Consider the following 18,276-nt stretch of genomic DNA (forward strand, 5'->3'; position numbering starts at 1 on the left):
CTGGAAGGAAAGGTGGACAAAGTAGGAGTTGGCTTTGGGGGTGACCAGTGAGATATACCTGCTGGAGCGGGTGCTACGGGTGGGTGTTGTTATCGTGACCAGTGAGCTGAGATAAGGCGGGGCTTTACCTAGCAAAGACTTATAGATGACCTGGAGCCAGTGGGTTTGGCGACAAATGTGAAGAGAGGGCCAGCCAACGAGAGCGTACAGGCTGCAGTGGTGGGTAGTATATGAGGCTTTGGTGACAAAACGCATGGCACTGTGATAGACTGCATCCAATTTGCTGAGTAGAGTGTTGGAGGCTATTTTGTAAATGACATTGCCGAAGTCGAGTATCGGTAGAATTGTCAGTTTTACGAGGGTATGTTTTGCAGCATGAGTGAAGGAGGCTTTGTTGCAAAATAGTAAGCCGATTCTAGATTTGATTTTAGATTGGAGATGTTTGATGTGAGTCTGGAAGGAGAGTTTACAGTCTAACCAGACACCTAGGTATTTGTAGTTGTTCACATATTCTAAGTCAGAGCCGTCCAGAGTAGTGATGCTGGTCGGGCGGGCAGGTGCGGGCAGCGAACGGTTGAAAAGCATGCATTTAGTTTTACTAGTGTTTAAAATCAGTTGGAGGCCATGGAAGGAGTGTTGTATGACATTGAAGCTCGTCTGGGCGTTTGTTAACAAAGTGTCCAAAGAAGGGCCAGAAGTATCCAGAATGGTGTCGTCTGCGTAGAGGTGGATCAGATGGACCAGCAGCAAGAGCGACATCATTGATATATACTGAGAAAAGAGTCGGCCCGAGAATTGAACCCTGTGGCACCCCCATAGAGACTGCTAGAGGTCCGGACAACAGGCCCTCTGATTTGACACACTGAACTCTGTCTGAGAAGTTGTTGGTGAACCAGGCGATTTGAGAAACCAAGGCTGTCGAGTCTGCCGATAAGAATATGGTGCTTGACAGAGTTCAAAGCCTTCGCCAGGTCGATGAATACAGCTGCACAGTATTGTCTTTTATCGATGGCGGTTATGATATCCTTTAGGACCTTGAGCGTGGCTGAGGTGCACCCGTGACCAGCTCTGAAACCAGCGGAGAAGGTACGGTGGGATTCGAAATGGTCAGTGATCTGTTTATGAACATGGCTTTCAAAGACTTTAGAAAGGCAGGGCAGGATGGATATAGGTCTGTAACAGTTTGGGTCTAGAGTATCTCCCCCTTTGAAGAGGGGGATGACCGCGGCAGCTTTCCAATAAGGATCTCGGACGATACGAAAGAGAGGTTGAACAGACTAGTAATAGGGGTTGCAACAATTGCAGTGGATAATTTTAGAAAGAGAGCGTCCAGATTGTCTAGCCCAGCTGACCAGATTGTCCAGATTTTGCAGCTCTTTCAGAACATCAGCTATCTGGATTTGGGTGAATGAGAAGCGGGGGAGGCTTGGGCAAGTTGCTGCCGGGGGTGCAGAGCTGTTGGCCAGGGTATGGGTAGCCAGGTGGAAAGCATTGCCAGCCATAGAAAAATGCTTCTTGAAATTCTCAGTTATTGTGGATTTATCGGTGGTGACAGTGTTTCCTCTCCTCAGTGCAGTGGGCAGCTGGGAGGAGGTGCTCTTATTCTCCATGGACGTTACAGTGTCCCAGAACTTTTGGGAATTATTGCTACAGGAAGCAAATTTCTGTTTTAAAAGCTAGCCTTTGCTTGCAACTACCAGGACTATGTAGGGAATAGGGTATCATTTGGGACACTCTCTCTCTCTCTCTCTCTCTCTCACTCACTCACTCACTCACTCACTCACTCACTCACTCACTCACTCACTCACTCACTCACTCACTCACTCACTCACTCACTCACTCACTCACGTGTCAGACAAACAAGCAACCTGTGAATGAATGTCGTGGAAAAGTGAGATATTCAGAGAGAGGAAAGAGGAAGGCCAATCCAAATACACCCTCATGTTTTCCTGGACAGAGAGGTGGAGAGAGAGAGAGATGGGAGGTGGCTGGCTGTCTGCTCCCTGACCAGTTTTAACAAGTTGGAGCCTAACCTGAATGAAAAACGGTGTGTGTGTGTACTGTTTTTCAGTGTAGGCTGACTTCGGAGCAGGTGTTCTGTGGCCAGGTCCCTTCTGATTGGAGAGAACACAGGCCAGATCCAGACCATCCACTAAGCCCAGAACATAGTCCGGGACAACAGCATCCTAGCTCAGAACATAGACCAGGACAACAGCACCCTAGCCCAGAACATAGACCAGGACAACAGCACCCTAGCCCAGAACGTAGACCAGGACAACAGCACCCTAGCCCAGAACGTAGACCAGGACAACAGCACCCTAGCCCAGAACGTAGACCAGGACAACAGCACCCTAGCCCAGAACATAGACCAGGACAACAGCACCCTAGCCCAGAACGCAGACCAGGACAACAGCACCCTAGCTCAGAACATAGACCAGGACAACAGCACCCTAGCCCAGAACGCAGACCAGGACAACAGCACCCTAGCTCAGAACATAGACCAGGACAACAGCACCCTAGCCCAGAATGTAGACCAGGACAACAGCACCCTAGCCCAGAACGTAGACCAGGACAACAGCACCCTAGCCCAGAACGCAGACCAGGACAACAGCACCCTAGCCCAGAACGTAGTCGGGACAACAGCACCCTAGCTCAGAACATAGACCAGGACAACAGCACCCTAGCCCAGAACGTAGTCTGGGACAACAGCACCCTAGCCCAGAACGTAGTCTGGGACAACAGCACCCTAGCCCAGAACGTAGTCCGGGACAACAGCACCCTAGCCCAGAACGTAGACCAGGACAACAGCACCCTAGCCCAGAACGTAGTCTGGGACAACAGCACCCTAGCCCAGAACGTAGTCTGGGACAACAGCACCCTAGCCCAGAACGTAGTCCAGGACAACAGCACCCTAGCCCAGAACGTAAACCAGGACAACAGCACTCTAGCCCAGAACGTAGACCGGAACAACAGCACCCTAGCCCAGAACGTAGACCAGGACAACAGCACCCTAGCCCAGAACGTAGACCAGGACAACAGCACCCTAGCCCAGAACGTAGACCAGGACAACAGCACCCTAGCCCAGAACTTAGACCACGGCAACAGCACCCTGCTGGACAGCTGGGATATGGTAGCTCTCTTTTAATTGCTTGTGAAATTGCTAGACTGCTTTCTCAGTTTTCTCAGAGAAATTTCAAAGCTTATCTAAGATTAGTACAGGGAGGGGTGGTAGATCATTGCGTTAATCATCACCTGAATCATGGCATTAATCATCACCTGAATCATGGCATTAACTCTCCGACAGCGACAGATCACGTCAGCTGGACTTGAACCACCAACTGGACTCGACAAGCAGATACAGTCTCAGAGTTAGTGTTTACGTGTGTGTGTGTGTGTGTGTGTGTGTGTGTGTGTGTGTGTGTGTGTGTGTGTGTGTGTGTGTGTGTGTGTGTGTGTGTGTGTGTGTGTGTGCGTGCGCGCGCACGCGCACCAGGGGTTACAGTGTTTACGTGTGTGTGTGTGTGCGTGCGCGCCAGGGGTTACAGTGTCATGTTCTTGGATCTTCATGGTTCAGGAATAGAGATGATCGGTAGACGAAGCCAGGCATCGTAATGTTGACCTTTCCCAGGGTCAGCTGGATCATTCACTGCATGTCTGACTGGAGACATTAGGTTGTATCTCCATACATGTAATGTATGCGTGCGTACTGATTCTCTGTCTTTATTGGCCAAGCCTCATACTGTAAACAACAGGCCGTGTGTGGGGAAAACAGAGCGAGGTCAGGGATTCGTTAATAGCTTGTATCTCGTTAACCTCGACCCCGAGAGCATCTGGGAAGAAACAGAGCGAGGTCAGGGATTCGTTAATAGCTTGTATCTCGTTAACCTCGTGTACTATTTTAGACCCTATTCCCTATATAGTGCACTACTTTAGAACAGGGCCCTATGCCACTATATTCCCTATATAGTGGACTACTTTAGACCAGACAACTATGGAACCCTATTTAGTGCACTACTTTAGACCAGAGCTCTATGGCACCCTACTTCCTATATAGTGCACTACTTTAGACCAGGGCCCATAAGGGGACACTGGTATTAGTAGTCTAACTCTCATCGCTGATTCCTTTTCCAGCCATGTACTGAACTAATGATACTGTAGTAATGATACTGTAGTAATGATACTGAACTAAAGATACTGAACTAAAGATACTGCAGTAAAGATACTGTAGTAAAGATACTGTAGTAAAGATACTGTAGTAATGATACTGTAGTAATGATACTGTAGTAATGATACTGAACTAAAGATACTGAACTAAAGATACTGCAGTAAAGATACTGTAGTAAAGATACTGTAGTAAAGATACTGTAGTAATGATACTGTAGTAATGATACTGAACTAAAGATACTGTAGTAAAGATACTGCAGTAATGATACTGTAGTAATGATACTGTAGTAAAGATACTGTAGTAAAGATACTGTAGTAATGATACTGTAGTAATGATACTGTAGTAATGATACTGAACTAAAGATACTGTAATAAAGATAATGTAGTAGAAATACTGTAGTAATGATACTGTAGTAATGATACTGTAGTAAAAATAGTGTAGTGATGATACTGTAGTAAAAATACTGCAGTAAAAATACTGTAGTAATGATACTGTAGTACAGATACTGTAGTAATGATACTGTAGTAACGATACTGTAGTAATGATAATGTAGTAAAGTTACTGTAGTAAAGATACTGTAGTAATGATACTGTAGTAATGATACTGTAGTAAAGATAATGTAGTAAAGTTACTGTACAATAGCTTGGGGACAAGCGCTTCATGACAATGTAGTGGGGAAGGAATAGAAGAGAGGACAGGGTCTTTAGAGTGGACAGATCTCCTCAGACCTCAGAGGTCAGGGGTCACGTCCAGACCAGTGATCCAGACCATGTTGAGTGCTTCTGGGCTTGTTCCCAGGCCTTGGTCCCCTAAAATAGAGCTTCTCCCTGGACTGACCCTGTTCTCTGTCTCTCCCTGTTCTGCTCTCCCCTGCTGGGACAGTAAGTTGTTTCCCACACTTCTCTTCTCCTCTGTTCTCTTCTCTTCTCTGTTCTCCTCTTCTCCTCTTCTCTGTTCTCTTCTCCTCTCTTCTCTTCTCTGTTCTCCTCTTCTCCTCTTCTCCTCTTCTCTGTTCTCTTCTTCTCTCTTCTCTTCTCTGTTATCTTCTCCTCTCTTCTCTTCTCTGTTCTCTTCTCCTCTGTTCTCTTCTCTGTTCTCTTCTCCTCTGTTCTCTTCTCTTCTCTGTTCTCTTCTCCTCTCTTCTCTGTTCTGTTCTGTTCTCTTCTCCTCTCTTCTCTTCTCTGTTCTCTTCTCCTCTCTTCTCTTCTCTGTTCTCCTCTCCTCTCTTCTCTTCTCTGTTCTCCTCTGTTGTCTTTTCTCCTCTTTTGTCTTGTTTTCACCTCTGTTGTCTTTTCTTCACCTCTGTTGTCTTCTCCTCTGTTCTCCTCTCTTCTCCTCTGTTCTGTTGTCCTCTGTCTTATCCTCTGTTGTCTTCTCCTCTGTTGTCTTCTCCTCTCCTCTCCTCTCCTCTCTTCTCTTCTCCTCTGCTCTCCTCTGTTCTCCTCTGTTATCTTCTCCTCTTCTGTTCTTCGCCAGAGCTCAGCTGAGTATCAGCTGACTGAAACAAAGTTAATCTATAACTGGGTTGGTTGTCTTACAGAAATAATCTATTACTTTCTAGAGAGAACACAGGCTCTGTCTCTGAATGGCGTGTGTGTGGTGGGCTAGTGCGCCATTCTATTCCCGTGCTTGTTGTCAGAACCCCTCCAGCTCTGCGTCAGTCCAATCAGAACAGCTAACTGAATGTTGAATAAAACAGTTTTTCCTTGTTGTTTTTGTCTCTCAGGTCTGAACTATAGAGGAGCTTAGTTTTCCACACACACAGGAACCGTGTTCAACAATCAGGGGCCACTAAATAAAGGCTGAGGCTGGGGGGGGGGGGTCTCCCCAGTGAGCTAGATACATCAGGGGTCTCCCCAGTGAGCTAGATACATCAGGGGGGGGGGGGGGGGGTCTCCCCAGTGAGCTAGATATATCAGGGGGGGTGTCTCCCCAGTGAGCTAGATATATCAGGGAGGGGAAAAAACATCAGGCTCAGGAAAGGACGTTCAAGGACTGGGTTGTGGACCAGACCCAGAAAGGGAGGCACTGAGTGGCATTAACACACACACACTCTCTGTCTCTCTCTCTCTGTCTCACTCTCTCTGTCTCTCTCTCTCTGTCTCTCTCTCTCTGTCTCTCTCTCTCTGTCTCTCTCTCTCTGTCTCTCTCTCTCTGTCTCTCTCTCTCTGTCTCTCTCTCTCTGTCTCTCTCTCTCTCTCTCTCTCTCTCTCTCTGTCTCTCTCTCTCTGTCTCTCTGTCTCTGTCTCTCTCTCTCTCTCTGTCTCTCTGTCTCTCTCTCTCTCTCTGTCTCTCTCTCTCTCTCTCTCTCTCTCTCTCTGTCTCTCTCTCTCTCTGTCTCTCTCTCTCTGTCTCTCTCTCTCTGTCTCTCTCTCTCTGTCTCTCTCTCTCTGTCTCTCTCTCTCTGTCTCTCTCTATCTGTCTCTCTCTCTCTGTCTCTCTCTCTCTGTCTCTCTCTCTCTGTCTCTCTGTCTCTGTCTCTCTCTCTCTCTCTGTCTCTCTCTCTCTCTCTCTGTCTCTCTCTCTCTCTCTCTCTCTCTCTCTCTCTGTCTCTCTCTCTCTCTGTCTCTCTCTCTCTGTCTCTCTCTCTCTGTCTCTCTCTCTCTCTGTCTCTCCCTCTGTCTCTCTCTCTCTCACTGTCTCTCTCTCTCTGTCTCTCTCTCTCTCTCTCTCTCTCTCTCTCTCTCTCTCTCTCTCTCTCTCTCTCTCTTCAGTCAGTCAGTCAGTCAGTCCATGATGGCGTAATACAACTGGGTGGAGGGAGAGAGGTGGGTGATGTCATTCTGAGAGAGGAGGATAGGGTGAGAGATGGAAGGGTGAGAGAGGGGGAGGAATGGGGAGAGAAGAAAAATAAAGTGTGATTAAAGTGGAATGTTGTGTGTATATCTGGGACTGTTGTTAAGAATGTGGTGGGAGATATGTGTTTCCGTGAACAGAACTAATGGACTAGAGAGAGCTCAAGGCTGTTCTCTAACAGGCAGAGAGAGGCAGAGAAAGCTCAAGGCCGTTCTCTAACAGGCAGAGAGAGCTCAAGGCCGTTCTCTAACAGGCAGAGAGAGCTCAAGGCCATTCTCTAACAGGCAGAGAGAGCTCAAGGCCATTCTCTAACAGGCAGAGAGAGCTCAAGGCCGTTCTCTAACAGGCAGAGAGAGCTCAAGGCCGTTCTCTAACAGGCAGAGAGAGCTCAAGGCCGTTCTCTAACAGGCAGAGAGAGCTCAAGGCCATTCTCTAACAGGCAGAGAGAGCTCAAGGCCATTCTCTAACAGGCAGAGAGAGCTCAAGGCCGTTCTCTAACAGGCAGAGAGAGCTCAAGGCCGTTCTCTAACAGGCAGAGAGAGCTCAAGGCCGTTCTCCAACAGGCAGAGAGAGCTCAAGGCCGTTCTCCAACAGGCAGAGAGAGCTCAAGGCCGTTCTCCAACAGGCAGAGAGAGGTCGTCAGAATATTTCAACAATTCACATTCCTTTTCATGCTACAAACAACTTGGCCAATCAAAGCCTCCGAAGCACGCTGAGCTTGTCCTATCAGTTATGGGAACTGGGAATCTAAATGGACAACAGTAGTGTTGTGTTTTTGAAGATGTAGATTGGGTCTCAAATGTCACCTAGATAGTGCACTACATGGGAATAGGGTACCATTTGGGGCTGAGAGAATACATGCTGGGGTACGTTCAAGCCTCTCCAGGCCTTCGGTCACCAAACAGAAACCACCCTGCTGTACAGATATCAGGAATGACCTAATAGCCATCAGATGAGAACAGAGAAAACATTGAGGAGTCAGACCCAGAAATCAGCATGGGAGTAGTGGGAGTTGACTGTAGAGGGGGAGAGGAGGAGGAGGAGGAGGAGGAGGGGGCAGCTGAGAGAAAATAATGGCAGAGGTAGATAGAGAGAGAGAGAGGCCAACACAACCAGTGATAAGATGATAAGGCTGAAGGCCAAGACAAAGACCCTGATGTCATGTCCCAGGCAGATGCAGCAGTATGATGTTGTCCAGCTGTGTCTGGGATGCCGTGTCTCTCTTCCTGTGGACAGATAGAAGCACAATCACAGCTCTGTATTCGGGGAGAGATCAAAATGCTTCCGAGGAAAATCCAGAAGGTTGGACCTCCTTCTCCTCCACGGAAGGCACTGGGGTCCAGAGTACTTTCTCGGCTCGCGGCGATGCCAAAGGTCATGTTCGTGACGGTGTTTCTATGTTGCTGAATGTATGACCTTTTTGTGTTTTTAGCAGGACTCACCGGTCAAGTCTTCGGTGGCCGAGTTGGCCGGGAGATTCAAAGATCACGTCATGCCGACGCCGACTCCGCACGACGAGGTAATGTTCCTAAATAGCTTCTCATTCTAGTTCTGTGGTAAAGTTGTCATGTCTGTCTGTCTCCTTCTCTGTCGTTGATGGTTAACTCACTGGTTTATCCTCTGTAATGGAGGTGTTTATTTGTATACTCAAAACTTCTGTACTTTTTAAATGCTAAAACATGAAGGGGAAAAAAAACGGTTCGGTACAATCATTTTTGTTACTTTGGATATTTTTATTAAATGTGTCTCACGTTGTCTACTGATTGAGAGAGGATCGAGTCTGTCAGCGCAGCCGATGTCCCCTTTAAAGCGCAAGACCATGCCTGGTCCACCTGGACTCATTGCTAGCTCTGGTCTGTCGTGAGGAACCACTGGGAGTCTGTCGTGAGGAACCACTGGGAGTCTGTCATGAGGAACCACTGGGAGTCTGGACTGTATCATGTTATCTCCTCTCTCATACTGACTCTAGTCTGGACTGAGGAACCACTGGGAGTCTGGACTGTATCATGTTATCTCCTCTCTCATACTGACTCTAGTCTGTCCCGAGGAACCACTGGGAGTTTGGACTGTATCATGTTATCTCCTCTCTCATTCTGACTCTAGTCTGTCCTGAGGAACCACTGGGAGTCTGTCCTGAGGAACCACTGGGAGTCTGGACTGTATCATGTTATCTCCTCTCTCATACTGACTCTAGTCTGTCCTGAGGAACCACTGGGAGTCTGGACTGTATCATGTTATCTCCTCTCTCATACTGACTCTAGTCTGTCCTGAGGAACCACTGGGAGTCTGTCCTGAGGAACCATCTCCTCTCTCATTCTGTCTCTAGTCTGTCCTGAGGAACCACTGGGAGTCTGGACTGTGTCATGTTATCTCCTCTCTCATTCTGACTCTAGTCTGTCCTGAGGAACCACTGGGAGTCTGTCCTGAGGAACCACTGGGAGTCTGGACTGTATCATGTTATCTCCTCTCTCATACTGACTCTAGTCTGTCCTGAGGAACCACTGGGAGTCTGGACTGTATCATGTTATCTCCTCTCTCATACTGACTCTAGTCTGTCCTGAGGAACCACTGGGAGTCTGTCCTGAGGAACCATCTCCTCTCTCATTCTGTCTCTAGTCTGTCCTGAGGAACCACTGGGAGACTGTCCTGAGGAACCACTGGGAGTCTGGACTGTATCATGTTATCTCCTCTCTCATACTGACTCTAGACTGTCCTGAGGAACCACTGGGAGATTGTCCTGAGGAACCACTGGGAGTCTGGACTGTATCATGTTATCTCCTCTCTCATACTGACTCTAGTCTGTCCTGAGGAACCACTGGGAGTCTGGACTGTATCATATTATCTCCTCTCTCATACTGACTCTAGTCTGTCCTGAGGAACCACTGGGAGTCTGTCCTGAGGAACCACTGGGAGTCTGGACTGTATCATGTTATCTCCTCTCTCATACTGACTCTAGTCTGGACTGAGGAACCACTGGGAGTCTGGACTGTATCATGTTATCTCCTCTCTCATACTGACTCTAGTCTGTCCTGAGGAACCACTGGGAGTCTGGACTGTGTCATGTATTCTCCTCTCTCATACTGACTCTAGTCTGTCCTGAGAAACCACTGGGAGTCTGTCCTGAGGAACCACTGGGAGTCTGGACTGTGTCATGTTATCTCCTCTCTCATACTACACAGAACTGAACACACTTGAATAATGCAACATGTAGAAATTTTGCAATAGTTAATTTCTGTTCACCAGAAGACTTTACAATGCAAGAACAGAAGATACCGGTAGCTTCCAGCTTCCTAGGCTAACTTTCCTTGCTAGCTTGTAGCTGAAGCTAACATCAATTCACTACCCTAGTACTTTGTTGGTGATAATATGCAGACCCATAACGCAAAGTATGCTGATTTCAAAGTTGCTGATTGTCACTTAAAAACTATAGTCGTTGCCCCCCAAAAATGGTAATTCATTCACTACCTCGCCCTTGCCTCAGTCACATCTCTCCTCTCGTTCAGTACTCAGTACTGTCTCTCACCAGGAAGAGGTGGGGTCTCAATACTGTTACTCACCAGGAAGAGGTGGGGTCTCAGTACTGTTACTCACCAGGAAGAGGTGGGGTCTCAGTACTGTTACTCACCAGGAAGAGGTGGGGTCTCAATATTGTTACTCACCAGGAAGAGGTGGGATCTCAATACTGTTACTCACCAGGAAGTGGTGGGGTCTCAATACTGTTACTCACCAGGAAGAGGTGGGGTCTCAATACTGTTGCTCACCAGGAAGTGGTGGGGTCTCAATACTGTTACTCACCAGGAAGAGGTGGGGTCTCAATACTGTTACTCACCAGGAAGAGTTGGGGTCTCAGTACTGTTACTCACCAGGAAGAGGTGGGGTCTCAGTACTGTTACTCACCAGGAAGAGGTGTGGTCTCAATACTGTTACTCACCAGGAAGAGGTGTGGTCTCAATACTGTTACTCACCAGGAAGAGTTGGGGTCTCAGTACTGTTACTCACCAGGAAGAGGTGGGGTCTCAATACTGTTACTCACCAGGAAGAGGTGGGGTCTCAATGCTCGCTGTGTGCATTACATCATTGGGTCTTAAAGAGACAGCGCACACTTTTATAAAAAAAAAAGTTGTTGATCAGTAAAATACAGTAAAACAGTAAAATAAGTCCCGTATGGAAAGTCTCATCTGTAGCACCATGAAATGAGCCCACACAAGCTCAATAACTCAATGCATCCACACACTCCTACTGAATAGGGATTCACCTGTATTTTGAATAGGCCTAGGCTACTCCTTTTATTTATCCACTTTATCAATAGATCGAGATTTACCATCCAAATAAATTAGGACCATAATATTACGTAGTCAAATTGATTGTGTAATTGATTCATTAATCCATACATGGCTGTCATCAAACATTGCAAATGTATTGAACTCAAAAGATCTGTCTGGATCAAGTGCCATTCTATGACTTTGGCTAATACACCTTCTCATTTTCCCGTCGTATCGTTTTTGGTATCGTTTTAGTATTGAGTATTGTGATGGCACCGTGGTTCTTCCTGTAAAAGTTGCGTCATACTGCATACTACACCTTGAAGGCTGCCGCAGAATTCTATGGCACGTTATTTAATTGTCAGCCATTGTTACCATTAATGCCAGTTAGTGCTAGTTTGACCACTAGAGGGCATCTTTGAGAAGCAAAATATGGCGCTGTACAACGTGACCGGTCGGGAGTAGGCTACAGTGCTAAGAGCATAACATTTCCACACCATAATTGTTGTCTAACCAATACTCAAACGGAGATTCAGTGAAAATAAAAATCTCCTTAATTTATCAAGACCAGTCCCCATGCTTGTCTCAGAGCAGCGCATAAACGGTGCTGAAATAGCTGACCCCAGTGGGTAGGCTACTGCTTCAAATTTTATTGCTTCTAACTTCAATATGCTTTTTAAATAAATAAGACCTACACCACTTTTAACAGCACATTACTCAACACTAGTGAGACTCATGTCGCCTAAGGTAGTCCAACGGTATATCAGATTATAATTTTTGTTCAATAAGGTGACTCTCCGCCAATAATTAGATTTAAATGATTGGAGGATTCTAAATTAATATCTAAGGGGCTTTTATATAATTCTAAATTAATTAATGATAATAATAATAATCGCTTTGTTGAAAAAAATAACCCTATTTTGGAGATTATTTTGATTTCAAATAACCTAGAGTGAGAAAAAGGCCATTCTTCAACATGGACTGGGACATTATTACTAATTTGTAAATAAAGGCCGTTTGTTATTTAGAATGATTTTTTTTCTGTTTTTAGAGAGAGAGAGAAACCTAAAGCCCACCGTCGCCTCATGGGTCTCCCGGTCGCGGCTGGCACGGGCATCAGACCAGCATCTGTAGCAATGTAGTTTGCATTGTATTATACTGTGATACTAATCCTGGTATCGTGACAACACTAGTATAGAGGTTACCAATGCCCGAATGCCTGAAGTTTTATCTGAATGCCTGTATTTGTATCTGAATACCTGTGTTTGTATCTGAATGCCTGTATTTGGATCTGAATGCCTGAAGTATTATCTGAATGCCTGTATTTGTATCTGAATGCCTGTATTTGTATCTGAATGCCTGAAGTATTATCTGAATGTCTGTATTTGTATCTGAATGCCTGAAGTATTATCTGAATGTCTGTATTTGTATCTGAATGCCTGTATTTGTATCTGAATGTCTGTATTTGTATCTGAATGCCTGTATTTGTATCTGAATGTCTGTATTTGTATCTGAATGCCTGTATTTGTATCTGAATGCCTGAAGTATTATCTGAATGTCTGTATTTGTATCTGAATGCCTGTATTTGTATCTGAATGCCTGTATTTGTATCTGAATGCCTGAAGTATTATCTGAATGTCTGTATTTGTATCTGAATGCCTGTATTTGTATCTGAATGCCTGTATTTGTATCTGAATGCCTGTATTTGGATCTGAATGCCTGAAGTATTATCTGAATGCCTGTATTTGTATCTGAATGTCTGTATTTGTATCTGAATGCCTGTATTTGTATCTGAATGCCTGAAGTATTATCTGAATGTCTGTATTTGTATCTGAATGCCTGTATTTGTATCTGAATGTCTGTATTTGTATCTGAATGCCTGTATTTGTATCTGAATGCCTGAAGTATTATCTGAATGTCTGTATTTGTATCTGAATGCCTGTATTTGTATCTGAATGCCTGAAGTTTTATCTGAATGCCAGTATTTGTATCTGAATGCCTGCATTTGTATCTGAATGACTGTATTTGTATGTTATTAACTATTCTGTCATTGTGTTGCAGAGGAAGCCTGTTAAAAGGAGGCCTCCTCCGGGCTCCCTGCAGCTTCACGACGTGAAACATGACCACGGGGAACTGGAGGTAGAAGTTGTCAACTTTCTGTTTTAGTCATGTTGCAATTATGAAAAAATGGGAAATGCTGATTTGGCTATGAGGAAATTCCGCCTTTTTGAAACAAAGGCCTGAAAATTACCTTTAAATGTCAAGCGTGCCTGAGTGATGTTTTTGGTCTGTTAGTTGTCTTCTTTCTGGGGATTTCGTTCTAGTGGTCTGTCTCTGTCGTCCCTATCTTGGCCTTATAGTGGCAACCGTCTCTGTTACCTCTTTGGTGTCTGTCGTGTCCATAGAAACCCAGCATCGTCTCTCCACACCCCCCCAAATTCAAGATGAAGACTTCCAAGAGTTCCCCCCTCATCGAGAAGCTGCAGGTCAGTGTATCACTGTCTGTGTGTTGCTGTCCATGTCTTGGCCTAGCTGGTCTCCGATCTGACAAAGATATAGTTTGAGAAGTTGACAAAAAAATATATATATATTAAGATCTGGTACCAGCTTTTGTTTGCACTTTCAAATCACTTTTACAGAATAGTTTTTTTTTATGTGCCTCAAAACACAGTGAAACCTTTTAGTAGATGTTGTTGCAGGAAACAACCAAGGCTTTATCTCTCTCAGTTGGCATGTTTTAGCCTTGTTCACCGTGTCTGAGTTTAGGCTTCTCTTAAGAAACAGGATATCCTGATCCTTGTCTTGCGGTCAAAATCTGAAGCCAACTTTCTACTCTGCATGTTTATTCTAAATGCTCTAGAGATCTCTGTCTGACTCAGAGACCAGTAGAGGTGCTCTAGAGGACTATGTCTGACACAGAGACCAGTAGAGGTGCTCTAGAGAACTCTGTCTGACACAGAGACCAGTAGAGGTGCTCTAGAGGACTATGTCTGACACAGAGACCAGTATAGGTGCTCTAGAGAACTCTGTCTGACTCAGAGACCAGTAGAGGTGCTCTAGAGATCTCTGTCTGACACAGAGACCAGTATAGGTGCTCTAGAGAACTCGGTGTGACTCAGAGACCAGTAGAGGTGCTCTAGAGAACTCTGTCTGACTCAGAGACCAGTAGAGGTGCTCTAGAGAACTCTGTCTGACAGAGACCAGTAGAGGTGCTCTAGAGAACTCTGTCTGACTCAGAGACCAGTAGAGGTGCTCTAGAGAACTCTGTCTGACTCAGAGACCAGTAGAGGTGCTCTAGAGAACTCTGTCTGACTCAGAGACCAGTAGAGGTGCTCTAGAGAACTCTGTCTGACTCAGAGACCAGTAGAGGTGCTCTAGAGAACTCTGTCTGACTCAGAGACCAGTAGAGGTGCTCTAGAGAACTCTGTCTGACTCAGAGACCAGTAGAGGTGCTCTAGAGAACTCTGTCTGACTCAGAGACCAGTAGAGGTGCTCTAGAGAACTCTGTCTGACACAGAGACCAGTAGAGGTGCTCTAGAGAACTCTGTCTGACTCAGAGACCAGTAGAGGTGCTCTAGAGAACTCTGTCTGACTCAGAGACCAGTAGAGGTGCTCTAGAGAACTCTGTCTGACTCAGAGACCAGTAGAGGTGCTCTAGAGAACTCTGTCTGACACAGAGACCAGTAGAGGTGCTCTAGAGAACTCTGTCTGACTCAGAGACCAGTAGAGGTGCTCTAGAGAACTCTGTCTGACACAGAGACCAGTAGAGGTGCTCTAGAGAACTCGGTTTGACTCAGAGACCAGTAGAGGTGCTCTAGAGAACTCTGTCTGACTCAGAGACCAGTAGAGGTGCTCTAGAGAACTCTGTCTGACACAGAGACCAGTAGAGGTGCTCTAGAGAACTCGGTTTGACTCAGAGACCAGTAGAGGTGCTCTAGAGAACTCTGTCTGACTCAGAGACCAGTAGAGGTGCTCTAGAGAACTCTGTCTGACTCAGAGACCAGTAGAGGTGCTCTAGAGAACTCTGTCTGACACAGAGACCAGTAGAGGTGCTCTGGAGAACTCTGTCTGACTCAGAGACCAGTAGAGGTGCTCTAGAGAACTCTGTCTGACTCAGAGACCAGTAGAGGTGCTCTAGAGAACTCTGTCTGACTCAGAGACCAGTAGAATTGCTTGATAAACATAAAAACCCACAGAAGAAAAATTATATTCTGTGTCACTCATTTCTGCTTTAATTTGTATGATAATATGGGGCAAAACGGACGGAGTTGGCCAATAAATTTTGTCAACAACAAAACTATATTTTGTCTCCAAATGTTTATTGAAAACGTACATTTGCCAAAATGAGAACTTGTTTTCTATCAAGTACTGCACATTGTTACAGCGAATTATGGCCATATTAGCATAAGACATGAGATCAGTCAAAACACCTCAAAGACATAGTACCAAGAAACAACTGAAAACTAGCTGAAACAAGCCACCTACGAGTCCCCACGTGGCAGTTCCTTGTCATCTAAGCTATTTGACTGTTCAGTATCATAACAAGACGATGGCTTCTGGCTCTATCGATCTGCATCATGATGAGTGACGTTTATCAGCCGACCTGTCTATATTCATACAGAATACAGTTTTGTTGTAGTGTAACCGAGGAAACAACAAGTTTAGGATACCAGTGTACAGCTGTACTGTCATGTTAGTAGGCTGGCAATGTTTTGCTTTGGATTTTATTGCTGACACAAAACCGCCACCTAGTGGTGTGTATCGGTCAGTTCATGAATATCCCCATCCATTACATGTGAGTAGTGAGAGAGAGGTGGAGGGGGGAAGGGCCCAAATCCCTGAAGACTCTCCAATCGGCTGACATTGATGAGCTAATGAGCTCAAGGAAAGAGAGAGAGAGTGAGAAAGAGAGACGGAGACAAAGACAGAGAGAGAGAGAGAGAGAGAGAGCTCAAGGCCATTCTCTGACAGGCTGGCAGGCAGCTTTACATCACCATAGTCTCTCTGACTCCCTCGGCTCGGACAGAAGCTGTTGGGAGAAGCCATGGGACAGAATGGTTGTCGCTTCTCTCTCTTCCTCTTCTCCCCTGTCCAGGTAGGAAAGAACTAGGATGTTAGAGGGAGGATGTGTGCTGTAGGATGACTCAGGTTACTGGTCCATAGTTAGTCAGGACTGGATCGTAGCTGTGTTGAGTCAGGTGTATTGTGTTGAATAGAGGAGGGCACTTCAGGACACTGTATGATCATGATTAATGTTGTATCTAAAGCAGGATAAGGACAGTAATCTCTCTGTCTCTCTCTGTCTCTGTATCTCTCTGTCTCTGTCTCTGTCTCTCCCTCTCTCTCTCTCTCTCTGTCTCTGTCTCTCTCTGTCTCTGTGTCTCCCTCTCTCTCTGTCTCTGTCTCTCTCTGTCTCTGTGTCTCTCTCTCTCTCTCTCTCTCTCTCTGTCTGTATCTGTATCTGTCTCTCTCTTTATATGTCTCTCTCTCTCTGTATCTGTCTCTCTCTCTCTGTCTCTCTCAATTCAATTTCAATTCAATTCAAGGGCTTTATTGGCATGGGAAATGTGGTAACATTGCCAAAGTGAGGTAGATAATATATAAAGTGAATATATAAAGTGAAAAACAATACAAATTAACAGTAAACATTACACATACAGAAGTTTCAAAACAATAAAGACATTACAAATGTCATATTATATATATACAGTGTTTTAACAATGTACAAATGGTTAAAGGACACAAGATACAATAAATAAGTATAAATATGGGTTGTATTTACAATGGTGTGTGTTCTTCACTGGTTGCCATTTTCTCGTGGCACCAGGTCACAAATCTTGCTGCTGTGATGGCACACTCTCTCTCTGTCTCTCTCTGTCTCTCTCTCTGTCTCTCTCTCTGTCTCTCTCTCTGTCTCTGTCTCTCTCTCTGTCTCTGTCTCTCTCTCTCTGTCTCTCTCTCTCTCTCTGTCTCTCTCTCTGTCTCTCTCTCTGTCTCTGTCTCTCTCTCTCTCTCTCTGTCTCTCTATCTGTCTCTCTCTCTATCTCTATCTGCCTCTCTCTCTCTATCTGTCTCTGTCTCTGTATCTGTATCTGTCTCACTGTCTCTCTCTGTCACATAGACACTGTCTCTGTATCTGCATCTGTCTCTCTCTCTCTGTCTCTGTCTCTATGTCTCTCTCTCTCTCTGTATCTGTATCTCTCTCTCTCTCGCGCGCGCTCTCTCTCTCTCGTCCTCTCTCTATCTGTCTCTCTCTCTCTCTCCCTCTCTCTATCTGTCTCTCTCTCTGTCTCTTTCTCTCTCTCTCTCTCTCTGTATCTGTATCTGTCTCTATGTCTCTCTCTCTATCTGTCTCTGTATCTGTATCTGTCTCTATGTCTCTCTGTATCTGTCTCTATGTCTCTCTGTATCTGTCTCTATGTCTCTCTGTATCTGTATCTGTCTCTATGTCTCTCTGTATCTGTATCTGTCTCTGTCTCTCTCTCTCTCTCGCGCTCTCTGTCCTGTTCTATGACGCAGGTAAAAATCTGCTTGGTGCCAACACAGCTTTTCTGGGGGAATAGAGTGGGCCAGATTCTATGTGAATAGAGGAGTGGGTCAGTGTCTATGTGAATAGAGGAGTGAATCAGTGTCTATGTGAATAGGAAGAGTGGGTCAGTGTCTATGTGAATAGGAGGAGTGGGTCAGTGTCTATGTGAATAGGAAGAGTGGGTCAGTGTCTATGTGAATAGGAGGAGTGGGTCAGTGTCTATGTGAATAGGAGGAGTGGGTCAGTGTCTGTGTGAATAGGAGGAGTGGGTCAGTGTCTATGTGAATAGGAGGAGTGGGTCAGTGTCTGTGTGAATAAGAGGAGTGGGTCAATGTCTATGTGAATAGGAGGAGTGGGTCAGTGTTTATGTGAATAGGAGGAGTGGGTCAGTGTCTATGTGAATAGGAGAAGTGGGTCAGTGTCTATGTGAATAGAGGAGTGGGTCAGTGTCTATGTGAATAGGAAGAGTGGGTCAGTGTCTGTGTGAATAGAGGAGTGGGTCAGTGTCTATGTGAATAGAGGAG

General features: G+C 45.7%; 1 protein-coding gene across 2 annotated transcripts in view; it reads left to right on the forward strand.

Annotated features, from left to right (window-relative positions):
• The window catches only part of zgc:153184 (uncharacterized protein LOC751652 homolog), a 75,996-nt gene that overhangs the window by 35,392 nt on the left and 22,328 nt on the right, over positions 1 to 18,276 (forward strand). The window contains exons 2-4 of one of the 2 annotated variants that reach the window (XM_036965301.1): positions 8,397 to 8,480; positions 13,285 to 13,362; positions 13,629 to 13,709. In XM_036965301.1, coding sequence (XP_036821196.1) covers positions 8,397 to 8,480; positions 13,285 to 13,362; positions 13,629 to 13,709 — 243 coding nt within the window. Of the gene's footprint in view, positions 1 to 8,393; positions 8,481 to 13,284; positions 13,363 to 13,628; positions 13,710 to 18,276 lie in introns of both variants that reach the window. The other variant, XM_036965300.1, reaches the window with a different exon arrangement.

The sequence above is a fragment of the Oncorhynchus mykiss genome, chromosome 27 (genome assembly GCF_013265735.2).
Source record: "Oncorhynchus mykiss isolate Arlee chromosome 27, USDA_OmykA_1.1, whole genome shotgun sequence".
Classification (NCBI taxonomy): domain Eukaryota; kingdom Metazoa; phylum Chordata; class Actinopteri; order Salmoniformes; family Salmonidae; genus Oncorhynchus; species Oncorhynchus mykiss.